The sequence below is a fragment of the Ailuropoda melanoleuca genome, chromosome 17 (assembly GCF_002007445.2).
Source record: "Ailuropoda melanoleuca isolate Jingjing chromosome 17, ASM200744v2, whole genome shotgun sequence".
Classification (NCBI taxonomy): Eukaryota; Metazoa; Chordata; class Mammalia; order Carnivora; family Ursidae; genus Ailuropoda; species Ailuropoda melanoleuca.
Window position 1 is genome coordinate 27,744,337 of NC_048234.1, and position 13,795 is coordinate 27,758,131.

The 13,795-nt window shown below is 39.4% G+C and overlaps 1 protein-coding gene across 1 annotated transcript in view; it reads right to left on the minus strand.

Moving 5' to 3' along the window:
- The window catches only part of ALDH1A1 (aldehyde dehydrogenase 1 family member A1), a 33,238-nt gene extending 28,735 nt beyond the window's left edge, over window positions 1-4,503 (minus strand). The window contains exon 1 of the mRNA XM_034647339.1: window positions 4,351-4,503. Coding sequence (XP_034503230.1) covers window positions 4,351-4,416 — 66 coding nt within the window. The 5' untranslated portion in view covers window positions 4,417-4,503. The remainder of the gene's footprint in view (window positions 1-4,350) is intronic.
- Between the last annotated feature and the right edge of the window lie 9,292 nt (window positions 4,504-13,795).

Consider the following 13,795-nt stretch of genomic DNA (forward strand, 5'->3'; position numbering starts at 1 on the left):
CCCCCATCACTTTGTGCTCTGCATCCCAGAGGCGCCCTCTTAAATGTCCCTTACTTAAAGAGATCTTCCCTTAAAGCTCATGGAAAGAAAGCTCTTCCCCGTATTTCTCAGCTTTCAGTTGTCCTCTCTTTAGCATTTATCATAATTTATGATTCAGTATTCACATACTTGCTTGATTTCTTCACCCTCCAGTAACAGAAGCTCCCTAAACCTGTTAGCCTCTTTCTACCATAAGACGAAGAAAACAGCAGTTATTCAGGAGCTCGTTAACTACACGGAAGGAAAAATAGGAGATGGGAGTGAAGAGAATGCGGTAGTGGGAAATACACCTGTTGTGAATTTGTTCGTTGTAAGAATCTAAAAAGGTGATAATGGTGCCTAGCGCATACTATGCAATGATTCATCACTCTCTCCTATCAAAAAGATATCTTTAACCGCAATGTGTTAAACAACCATATCAGAAATTTAGGAAAGTAATGTCTTACTCCAACCAAAAGTTACTGTGTTGGAATTAAAAAAACATAGTTCCCATAGAAATGGCACACCTATTTCCAAATCCTGTACATCGCAGCCTCTCCCAGCCCGAACCCCACCTTTTCAATCAAACCAGAATGTCTGTTTGCTTCCAGGCTTCCTTATTGTTCTCCTCTTTTTCTAAGTTGACGGCCAACTTCCTCCTGTTGGCCTGGGAACAGCTGAATGGCAGCTGGAAAGCCTCATGGTCATGTCCCTTCCAGGAATCAGGAATGGACAAATGAGAGTCAGAATGAAGAAGGACAGAATAAGTTTCCAGCAAGTCCACGTCCACATGTAATGATACTGATCTTCGATAAGCCACTTGGTGTGAGAGCTCAGACTACCCCCATACGAAGTCTAGTTTTGTCACTCTCTAGCTGCATGATTTGAGGCAAGTTACTTAGCCACTTTGGTCCTCAGTCTCCTCATCTACAAAACAGGAAGAGGAACCTCCTCACTGGGTTATCCTGAGAAGTAAACAGTCACTGCAAATAAGCAGTCATTGGTACACAGTAAACACAATGAATTTTAGCTATAATTATTTCCTGTGTGTATGTGCCTGTGTCTGTCAGCGCATGAAATGTCATTAGCAGATGAAAATCCTTTCTAGTAGGAACATCTTATTGTTCAATGAGTTAAGTTTAGGAGTTACGTTAAACATTTGGGGTTTGAATCCTGTCTGAGAAAGCTTTTCTTCTTGAATTTTCTATTTGTCATTATTATTATTATTAAGTTTAAAAACAAAACAAAACAGTGTCATGAAGGGAGAATGGAAGACGAAGTTACCAAATCCTTTAAGAGAAAATTTTTGATCCCTGAAATCTTGGATAAACTCTCAGGACATCGCACCAATGAGATCCTTGTCAGGTGGGGCATGACTGCGCCAGAAAGAATGGCAGGAAAACTTGGAGAAAAGAACGAGATGAGAAGAACACTCATGAGAGGAAATAGATCTTGGAAAGGCTAAGTAAAAGAGGTTTCTGGAAAACTGGAAGGAATTCAGAAAAATAAATAGGACTGGGGTAGCCAATGATAATCAATCACTTCCCATATGCCAGGCACTATTTCAAATGCTTAATATGCATTAAACGCATTTAATGCTTTCATCCACTTTAGGAAATTGGCACCTTTATTATTCCCAATTTACACATAAGGAAACCGAGGCAGAGAAAAGTAATGTAGTTTGCCCAATGATCACATAAGTTTTGAAGAAGCTCTTGTATTTAAAGGCTCAATAAAATGGGTGAGCTGGCAGGTGTGGGATTCATTTAGAACTGGAAAGGGGAAAAATGAGGTTAGAAATGGGATCCAAGTTTATGTGGATTTATAATGATGTTATTGAGGTTTTAAATCCTAAAAATGTTTGTATCATTTTAGAAACTATTTTTTAACCCTGATCGTCATTTTATCCACAACAATAAAAACATAATCGACTGTACTAGAGAATAAGTCATAAAAGATAAGCAACGATGACTTCTTCTGTTTAGGTGAAAAGCAGTCTCAGATTTGAGAGCACGTAGTTCTACCACAGCTGTAATAATTTTTTGTTACTCAACCCTGTTTGTCACTTCTCTCCACCTTGCCCCAACGACCAATATATTTCTAGTGATAATAACGAAGAACATTAACATAGTAAGAGAAAAATAATACAGAGTTTAGGGGCTGGCCATAGAAGGTAATTCCACAGACACTACAAAATCCTTGCTTACTTGGTTTGCAACCAAGAAACTTAGTGGATAACCGTCATTTTTCCAACCCCTCTTGCAAGTGCAAATCCAATACAATTCTTCAGTGAGGCACAGTAAAAAGCAAATGCAAAGGCATTTGAGAAAGCTCACCCATTTAGATTTAATTACATACATACCTGGTGTCCTCCCAAGTGTGAAAATGCCATAACCAGTAAATCAGACAATAAAATGCTATCTGAGCAGAACAGATTTATAGAGAAGATAGAAGAGCAATCAAAATTCACTCCTTTGCATTGGGTGTTTCTACCCAGAAAGTTCTTAAATGCAAGAGCAAATGGCTGCCCTTTGAATCATGCCTTCTTTTGAACACTTAGGGCCATCATTTTCCTTAGAGCGGTGTTCTCATCTAATGGCTTTGACGTGAACAGGAGATTCCAATCTTAAAAAACATCTCTCTGTGTTAAAGAATCACTAGATCTGCGTTTGTATGCTACATTTTAAGGACCATCTCATCTGTCCATTACTGTTTCTTCCATGCTCAGTTTAGAGCTACCAAATGAAGCATCATTTAGTAAAAAGAATATTTCACTTCAGAGCTTCCTCAAGATACACGAACAGAGGAGACTGCAAACTTCTGCAAAGTCAAATTTTTAAAAATGTGACTTTCAGACGACCACAATATCTTCCCAAGTAGTATCATAGAAAAAAACCCAGAAGACTCTGTAGTAACAGTAATGAGATAATTTTCAGTCATTGCCAATGATTTTGACATTTATGAAATGCATTCTTAAATGTGCCTGCTTTAGATTGAAATTTCTTGTGAATGACCCATTTGGAGGAAGGAAGTTGGGAAGACTGGAGTCTGGTCATCTTTCGGGCACATCTCTGCCAAGTGCAGATTGTTGGAGGGTATGGACTCACCACATTTTCCATGTTCTCATTTGGAATAAAATTAAATGAAAAAAATGTTTTCCCTTTTAATAAAACCTCATAAAAATAATATCTTACTACACATTATAGCTGCTGATCAATCATGTTAAAGGCACAATCTGATCTCTGCAGACACTTTCCTAAGGAAAAGAACCAGTCAGCTGAGCAACTTCCTTATTTGCTGTGCTTATGAAAATGAAAATGTAACCGACCTTAGGATTTCAAAACCATCCATGGTTACAAGTAAGGGAGTAAATAAACACTAGCGGGGCTTTTACTTCATCATGAAATTATATTGCTCTTGATTTTTCACTGGCTAATTTGGAAGGAAAATGACTCTCCCTGAGTTGGAAGGGTTCCTTTCCGACCTTGCTTTCTGCAATCTACCATAAAGCCAATTTAAGTGACTTTGTTCAGATTGGTTTGTTTGCTTGTTTTATCTGTTTGGGAGTTCTAGACTCTGACAGGAAAGCAGGCATATAACAATGAAACAAAGTTCAGAGATACTTTTGCACAGCTCAAACTGGATCTATTTCCTTGTTCTCCTAGCTTGTGGATTTTTAAGTCTGGATCTACTCCTCTTCTTGTTTCTCTAAATATTTATCAGTTCACACTTACGCATCTGCTCCAGTGGCAACACACTTGGCTGAAGAAAGAAATAAGAATGCTTTCTTTGCCCCAAATATGCTAAATAATGCAAGTTCATTTGGAGTTTTTGAAACAGGAGCTTTCATCAAATTATTAGAGGTAAGTCCTTCGATTTTGACACTCATTAAACATATAGAAAAACTATGTTACTTCAGCATGAGGTTTCTCCTTTAAAAAAAAAAAAATCATTTCCTATTTGTTTGGCTCTTTCCAGTAAGTTTTTCTAGTAAGTATTCGCCTCTCTTACCAGACATGCTGAGCAATGCTGAAGGTAATAGAACTGCTTAGTAAAAGTCTACGGAACCCTGGGGCAAGAACCTTTCACCAGAAGAGAATGCCTTTCACTTAGGCATATTCTAAGAAATAAATTTATGAAACGTTGCCTGATACGATTCAGAAATCATTATCTGAACAAGACACTAAGCCCAAACCTGCATTTTGCAAGCCTTTTATTTTTGTATGTGCAAAGGGCTCTTTGCACAAGTTTACTCACATTGACCTTTTATGCTTTCAACACATGTCGTTTTTATAAACCTGAGGCAAAGCGGCAAATATAAATTGTACTAACCTTCGTATATTTATATGTCAAATTGGTGAGTGGGGCAGGTACATCTGGCACGCCTGAGGACGACATTTCTGGTTCGGCTCCTGGAACAGGTGACGGGCTCAGCAATTTGGTCCTGATAGAGCCCTTGGCTTTATTTGTTCCTTTTTATCTGCACAGGCTAAGGTCTATTTGCATACTGGACTATGATTGGACGAACAAACTGGGAGCAAAAAGAAAACCACACTACTTATTTGTAACACCTAGGGCAGGAAGCCCTTGACTTTAAACTTAAATTTTTAAGAAACCAGCTCTCCAGCGTTGAAACTGCAGCTGGAGACAGGGCACTATTTGCAGACGAATTAATTTTCAAAGCCGAAACCTGTGATGAGAATATGCAGGGCAGCCGCTCTGGTCACTAAGGCCAGTTTGAGTTTTTGGCTTTTCATGCTTTTTATGCTACTGTGAAACTTTCTGTCCTCCAACAGACTTGGACTCAGAGAATTTGAGGATTGAAAAAGGAGTCTCAAAGGGGACTTGTTCTCAGTAGCCGCTGGTGAGGAGAGAGGTCCCTGGTCAGGTGTCTTCGGGACAATGCTGTCAGCAAATCAGCCCAGGTCCCAGAAAAGCAGAGGGGGAAGAGAGTCCCTCTGGATAGACCAAACCCCAAGTCAGCATTACAAGATCCAACAAATCCAGTGTATTTTCAGTGGGTAAGCAGACCTACTGTGATTTCACAAGCTCTAAATGATCCTTATGTTACAAAGGGAATAGAAAGGTCAGCAGGATTTTGACGGCTCTCAGAGTCCACTGTCACACAGTCACCACAACAGCAAGATGGCAATATTGTCTTGTTAAAACCATCTAAAATGAAACTAACCTCCGGTTTCGGAAGCTGGCTCTGTTTATCAATGATGGATACTGGCAATTGTGCAAAAAGAAGATTTAAACAGGATGCTGAGTAATTCAATTCCTTAAAAATGAATGTTTCAAGCTGGGAACATTAAAAAGAATGTTTAACTACTCCTCCCATGTTAAACACAAAACTTTATTGTATTGAAGCTGAAGCAAAAGTTACAATAGGAGCACGATAGAAAACTGTGGATACTCTTAATTCTGATTACTGAGAGTTAAGAACCACAATCCTCCCACTCCAAGGAAAATTGCCAGCTCCCCCCAATATGGGATTTAGGTAGGGAAAGGAAGGTTTGTTGAATAGTTGCTCCAAGTCAGGCACAGGAATCTTACTTTCTCTTTCCCTTCTAACTTGGTTCCCCATTTTACAGATAGAGAGATAGCAAGCAGCTTGCTTAGAATCACAGATCTAGCAAGTGCAAAACCAGAATTTCATTTCCCAGGTGGGTTCCCTAAGTAAATAGTCGCTCTCATGGACACTCAGGGTTATTAGCCCTTTCATTCATCTAAGAGTAGGATCCGCAAACTTTTCCTGTTAAAGAGACAGAAAATATTTTCCGCTTTCTAGGCCAGATGGTTTCTGTCGTAACTTACTCAACTCTACATGAAAGATACCATAGACAGTGGATACATTAATGGGTATAGGTGCTTTCCAATAAAATTTTATTTACAAAAACAGGAGGCAGGCCAGATCTAGCTAATGGGCCAGCCCTCAATTTCCAAGACAACCATCTCCAAGGACCGTGCCTTCCCTGCACCTCCTGCTTGAAGGCCAGATAGAAATTTCTGTGTTCTCTCAACATTCTTTTCTCTTTCTCCGTCCCTCCCTCTTTCACTTGCTTTCAATTTCTTTCTTTTTGGAAAATCTAATTGTTTTGTCTTCTAAAAATGTGTTTTGAGTTAAATGCACAATTACACAACAGCTGTTATATAACTTGCAGAGCGGCTCTCCGGCCGTGCCCGGACAGCTGGGTTTTGCTGCTGTCGGCCTCTTGCAGCTTCTCAGTTGTCCATGGATCCAAACACTGGTTTGTTTGATGTCCAGACGGTGAAAGCAAAAGCCTCGCGACACGCTTGGTGCGTTGCCTTACTACTTGCATACTTAACCTTGACGCTGTTGCCCTGAATAATGAATAGCTAAGAATATTTCCCTTTCCACCAGACATTCCCAAAGGTGGGTAAAAGGAACTGCTTGGGAAACAGGTTACCATACCTGCCCATTTAATTTCAACAAATATTTACCAAGTAGCTTTTTAAGGGTAAAGCACGGTGATAGACGATCAGAAACTCTGCAATCTTAATCTTCCTTGAAGGGCAGGGTTTGAAGTTTTTTGGTTTTTGGTTTCTGGTTTTTTTTCTGCCCAGAAACTAAGGGACCTGAGATCTCTATTTTTGAAGTCAGCGTCATTCTGTCTCTAGAGCTTGTCTTGTGGAATAGTGTGCTCCTGGGAAAGGTGGCATGGATGGATGTTCCATGGTGTTCCTGGGGATGGTCAGGCTTTACCTGACCACTTCCCTCCCTCGCCCACCCCACGTGGCTTTGGTGAAAGCGCAGGGGCAAAAGAGATCCACATCAAGACTGAACCCAGGGTTGGGTATTTTTATTGTATTGTTATATGTACGGGACTTGAATTTGAGAGTAATAGACAAAAGATGTTTGATCTTCCTGTCCTCCTTACAGACAAGCTAAACTACACATGCACACCCACAAATGCGGCAGAGGGGTGGGAGAGAAAGAGAAGCACAGTGGATTCTTTTCTTGAATCTAACTTCTTCCAGCCCTTTGTGAAAGCTGTCATGATACCAAGGCACATGCAAACCATGACTTCAACCATTGCTGAAACTGCTGTCTCATTTTATAAGAAATCTCTCTCCAGAGCCCAATGCAAGGCTCAGTCGCTGAAAAGATACTGGAGCCTAACCTTCTCCCACCCACATGAGTAATTGAAATAGAAACCACTCGAATTTATTATACAAACATAATTATACGGTGAAATAAAAATAGCTTCCTTTTACATTTCCTGATCTCAAACTCCAGGATCAATTTGTCAGAGCTAAATTTCTTTCGTTCAGTGACGTCCTTTCCCCCGTCTCTACAGTGTTGCGTTAAGCGTAGCTGGTTGAGTCTGCTGGTTGGTTAACCCAGAAATGGATGTATCCCTTTGCTTTTGATCACCGCAGTTTCTGCAGACACTGCATTCTTCTTAGGCCTATTTGGGCTTTAATAATTTGGAAAAAGCGGGTCTTGCCTGGGGTGAGAGGATCTGTCCTTTGTTGGCATGCTGGTGTTATCAATGGAGGTGAAAAGCAGCATTTGAGTACCTGACCCTATGTGTTTGTGGGCTGATTTCTGTTCATCTGCCATTCTTCTCCAATCAGCATTATGTCCTCGCTCCTGATTTCTCCTGCTCTTCATGTACCCTACCATTGTTTTCTCTTCGTTTTGTGCTACTAACGGTAGGGCGGATACCCCTCTTATCTGATACGGTCAGGACACTGATCAGTTAGTGAAGTCACTAAAACAAACAGCAGACTAAAGCCTCCATAGATCATGATTTTAATTGAAATAGGTCTTCCCTAAACTTTATAGGCCAAAGACATTTCTCAGCACTGGGTCAGCTGCCAGAGTTTGAAATAACCGTACACAGCATTCACAGTGCGCTTGTTTCCTCAGGGTGGGGAGAGAAATTCCGGACACTAATGGCATTTTTGAGGCAATCTGAATGTAGATGACACAGAGATTTTTATGACATTTCCCATATTGTTTTACAGTTGTCTTATGCACAGATCATATAGTAATGTGTTTAACCACCAGACAAGGTTGGGTGCTTGCCTAGCACTCAATTTTATGCATAGTTTTCATAGATACAACCCTCGTTTCCTCCTGATAAATGTACAATTTAAATAACATTAATCCAATCATATAATTGAAATACTAGGTTCATGTGACTGATCAGGTTTCCGAGCAGAGATCTGACGATCGGTAAGCAGAGCAGGCTGTGTCCTAAACTGAGTGAACACGCCAGCGTCAATGCTGTGTTTTGGCTTTTTACTTTTGAAACATTTTTGAGAATCATTTTCAAGTCAAATACGCCATATAGAAAAAATTGCAAAATTCAGAAGTGTACATCTCCATAAATAGTCATAAAAGGAACAAAAAATCACCACCACTCGGTTCAGAGAATAGAACACTATCAGCACCCAAAGACCACTTTGTACCTCCTCTCCACCCTTGTCCCCTTTTTCTTCACCCTAAATTAGGGTATCACCAATATCCTGACTTCTAATGCCATATATTCTTTTTTCCCCCTGATTGTGAACTTGATGCAAGCCAATCATGCAGTCAGAATAATTTGAAAGGCAATCCAGAGATGCAAGTGAATCTGGCAGGTGAGTCAAATCGTGGTTGTAGGTACAGAAAGTTTCTCAGAGAGTGCTCCTACCCAGATATACCCCCAATAAACATAATCAGAAGTGTGAAATGCATACCAATAGGTTGGCATGTATATGAAAAGAAGGGCATTTTTTTTATGCCAGCCACAGTACCTGTAACAGTCCAGAGAAATGGCCCTTTTCCTACAGTTTTGTCGGAGCTCAATAGCACTCACGCATTGTATTAAAATATTAAAAACGTTCAAACCCTTGATCTACTTATGCTACTTCCAGAAATTCATTTTAAGGAAACAACCAAAACATGTAAGTTGTGAACAAGTATCCTTCATATGTCGTTTATAAAATTAAAAAAATACCAAATGGTTAGGTAGTTTGTGGATTAGCAAATCCATATATAAATCAATAAACAAATAATTAAGGAAGGACCTGGCAAACTTTTGAAATACGTTGTAATTTAATGGCATGTATATGAAAAGAAGGGCATTTTTTTTATGCCAGCCACAGTACCTGTAACAGTCCAGAGAAATGGCCCTTTTCCTACAGTTTTGTCGGAGCTCAATAGCACTCACGCATTGTATTAAAATATTAAAAACGTTCAAACCCTTGATCTACTTATGCTACTTCCAGAAATTCATTTTAAGGAAACAACCAAAACATGTAAGTTATGAACAAGTATCCTTAATATGTCGTTTATAAAATTAAAAAAATACCAAATGGTTAGGTAGTTTGTGGATTAGCAAATCCATATATAAATCAATAAACAAATAATTAAGGAAGGACCTGGCAAACTTTTGAAATACGTTGTAATTTAATTTTTTAAAAGTAAGTTATAAAAGCTGTGTGCTATGTAGGGGTGCTAAGAAATTATACTTCACCCTCAGAATTTGGCCAAAATATGCAATTTACCTTTGACCTTGGTCTGAGCATTTGGAAAGCTAAATAACTGAATTTCAATTCCAGTGTCATTCCTGGCATCCTGAAATTAAGCAGGATCACACGATTTCCTTGGTTATCCTTTATATGATTTTCCCAGGCTGCATAGTGCTTCCCAAAGGTATCCTTGGAATCCGTGAATTTGACCTTATATAACAAAGGGGAGTTTGCAGATGGGATTAGGGATCTTGAGATGAGAAATTATCCTGGATTATCAGGGAAGGCACTAAATGCCATCACAAATGTCCCTTGAATGGAAGAGCAAAGGAGACTTGACCACACAAGCGGAAGGCAATGTGATCCCTGAAGCCGCCAGCTTTGGTGATGGAAGAAGGGGCCAGAAGCCAAGGAACATTCAAGCAACAGGACTCTAGAAGCTGGAAAATGCAAGGAGACTCATCCCCTGGAGCCTCTGGGAGGAGCAGGCCCTTTGATATCCACCAGTGAAACTGATCTCAGACCTCTGAACTTTATAATTGGAGAGAATAAACATGTGCTGTTTTAAACTACCAGGTTTGTGGCAATTTGTTAGAGCATCCCCGGCAACCAAATACACTAATCGGTGAAAGTGCTTTGTCAGAAAGGACTGGACATCATTGATCATGACTCTGCATATTGTTCTGGTTTATTGTTAATATCGAAATATTCATGTTCAAATAAAGGAAAGCTTCCCATCTGTACCATGGAATAAAGAGAGACTTCTCAGGCGCTCGACCTCTTGAAAAATCTTCCAGTTTCATTTGCAGTATAAGCAGATATTTATTCAATTGCAAAAGTAAAATGCAACAGATGACGATGTGTATGAAAACTGTTAATTTTTTTAATAATCATTTTATTGGGGCAATAGCAAACTTCATTTGCATTTGCTTGCTTGGATCTGTTCCCACATTTTAAAATTGCGTGGACATACCCAAATCAGTAACCACAATCCAAACTCATTTTCTAGCCCCTGGCTGTGCATGTCAGATGCCTGTGGCGTACCTGAGCTACGTGTCACATAGTCATTTAACGGGGTTTCCACTGAAGAGCCTGCGTACTTGTTTCACGTGGACTCATACAGTGCATAACAACAAAAAAAATTTGCCTTTTTTCTTGTTTGGAAGAAATGCTTTCTATTTTTATTGGTTAACCTAAAATTCCCAACACATTCATAAGCATGTGTAAATTTAATCACCAGCTCACACAAAATTTAAGGACTCTCCACCTTTTATCTCTTGATTCTTTATTCCTGTTCTACATGCTATATGTCTGTTATAAATTTTTGTTCTACCGTCCCAGTGGAATTGTAATTATACAATTATTACCCTATTCAATCAATTCCTATTTTACTTTACCTGTTTATTTGAAACTTTCTTTGGCCAACACTTCGGGAATGATGGGTGGCACAGTGGGTTAAGCATCAGACTCTTGGTTTGGGCTCAGGTCATGAGCTCATGGTTGTGAGATCGAGCCCCATGTGGGGCTCCATGCTCAGCATGGAATCTGCTTAAGACTTTCTCTCCCTCTCCCTCTGCCCCCACTCAACCCTTTCTTCTGTGATAATTCTCTTCTTCGAGAGTCTGTCAAAGGCTCCCATTGTTTTCTCATCAGGAGACTGTCCATATTACTAGTATTTCAAAGAACTTTTGGCTCTGTTGATCTTTACTGTATGTTTGTATATTTGTTTGATTAATTTCTGTTCATAACCTCACTGTTTCTTCCATTCTCTTTTCTCAAGGTTCTAACTTCCGGATACTTAGATCATTTGGTTTTCAGCTTTCTTCCCTTTAAAGCTCTAAATTTCCCTCTCTCCATGTCTTTAGCAACATCTAGAAGTTTGGATATATCATTTTCATTTTTGCTCAATTAAAGATACTTCCAAATTTCCATTGTGATTTCTTCCCTGACTCATGATTTATTTTGAAGTCCATTTCTTAGTTTCTCTGTTGGCTGGTTATAAATATCCCCCGAATCACGGCAGCTTATGTTAGTACGGCTATATTTTTGTGTGCTTTTAAACATAGCATTGCTATGTCTTCCTGGGGAATTGAACTTTTTTTTTTTTTTTTTTAATCATTATAAGCTCTCCCTGTTCATCTCTGTGCTTTTTGCCTTGGAGTTTCCTTTGATAAATGATCCCTATAATAGCTTTCCCTCTGGTTGGGGTTTGCATAATACGTCTTCCCTCATCTTCTTACTTACAATTTGCATCTGTGTTGCATATGGTTCTTTAATTTATTATATTTTTATTTTTTAAAAGAGTCTATTTATTTATTTCAGTGAAAGAAAGCAAGATTGAGTACGAGTGGTGGGGGCAGAGGGAGAAGCAGACTCCCCACTGAGCAGGGAGCCCAAGGCAGGGCTCAATCCCAGGACCCTGGGATCATGACCTGAGCCGAAGGCAGACACTTGACCAATTGAGCCACCCAGGCACCCCTGTTGCATATGGTTCTTTAAATGGCCCATGGTTGGGTTTTATGTACTTATTCAGTCTTACAAACATTCTCTTTTAATTGGATCATTTCCTTTATTGATATGTAACATGATGTACTGATGAACTTATGTTTAAAAATTCTACCATCCTACTAAAAACAAACAAAAACAAACAACGATTCAACCATCTTACTAAATACTTTGGTCTTATCTACTCTATGTTTTTCTCTCCTTTCTGACATTTTCTTTTTAAAAAATTTATTTTAAATTATTAACTTAAGATGTTAGTATTAAAATTAAAATAAATCTTTATTTTTTTTAAGTTTTTTTTTCAAAGATTTTTATTTTATTTATTTGAGAGAGAGAGACAGAGACAGAGCACAGGCAGGTAGAGTGGCTGATGGACAGGGAGAAGCAGGTGAGCAGGGGGCCTGGATGCGTGGCTAGACCCCAGGACCCTGGGATCATAACCTGAGCCAAAGGCAGATGCTTAACCGCTTAACTAACTGAGCCACCCAGGCCCCCCTAAATTTTAATTTCACATTTATTTTAATTAATTTAAAAATTAATTCTTTATTCTATCAAGTTGGGAATTACATATTGTCTTTGCTGTTATTTTCATGGTGTATTTGAGAAATAATAGGTATTTATTTTGTCACTTCCCAAAGTACAATTAATTGATTGGTGCTTTTATTCTTTTTCTTGGCTAATCCAAATACTTGGGATACTAAACTTATTTACATCACTCCCAATATCCATACAATTGTCAGTAGATGTTTCTTTAAATGTTTGTGTGCATGTTGATATTACTGGACATTCTGTTTTCTACCCCAGATCCATTTCATCTCTTTGCCTCACACCTAGCTCTCCTGCTCTCTGCCTTCTGATTTAGTTCAACCAATAGGAAAGGTGGGGGTAGGGAATTCAGCTCTGAGCATGAATTGTAGGAGAGAAAAGCCAGGATGCTTATGCTTCCCCTTCCCCCCTTGCTTCTTTTATGCCTGAGTGACACTCCAGCAGGCCTGTGTCTTCCTCCTATGATGTCAGGCCCTGCCGAGGGTCCCTCCCTGTGGAGTATCTATGTCTACAGCTCTATTATTCCCCGGTTCTGATCACCTCCCTTCCCCCTCTTGCATCTTCAGGCTTCAGGAGTGGCAACTGCTTTGCACAGGTGCCAGCTCTGGGGTCTGCAGTACCCCTCGTGGCTTGCCCACACTTCCGGAAAGAGTTCCTTTCTTAAATCATTGAAATTCCAGCCAGGTGAGCCTCCCGTATTTTGCTGTGACCCCGAAATGGTTCCTTTAGAACTTCAGATGCATCTTTTTTTTTGGGAGGGGGGGAGTGGTATATAAATAGTTCTATATAATGACAATAAGCATTAGTAAGCCATTAAGTAGAAGAAAATACTTGGACAATGGCCTACATGTATACTTGTGGTCCTTTATCTGATGGCTCGGTCCCCTCTTTCCCACCCAAATGAGAGAATTATGAACCCCGTGTGCATTATTGTCTTGATTGACTTCCCTGTGTGTCTATGGATTCCAAGAATGACAGGCGTGTGTGTCTGTATAAATTTATTTCTAACTTTATAAAAATGAGCTTGTGTTTTTCTGAAATGCTGTATTGCTAGGACTCATCCATGTTATTGTATATCACCGTAGTTTCTTTATTTTGAATGTTGTGTGTTACACCTTTCTGATCATCGTTTATTCATCCAGTCTTTTGATAACGGGGTTCTGGGGATTTGCCATTGTGAATAGTGCTTCTACAAGCACTCCTTTTTTTTTTTTTTAAGGTTTTCTTTTTCTTTTCTTTT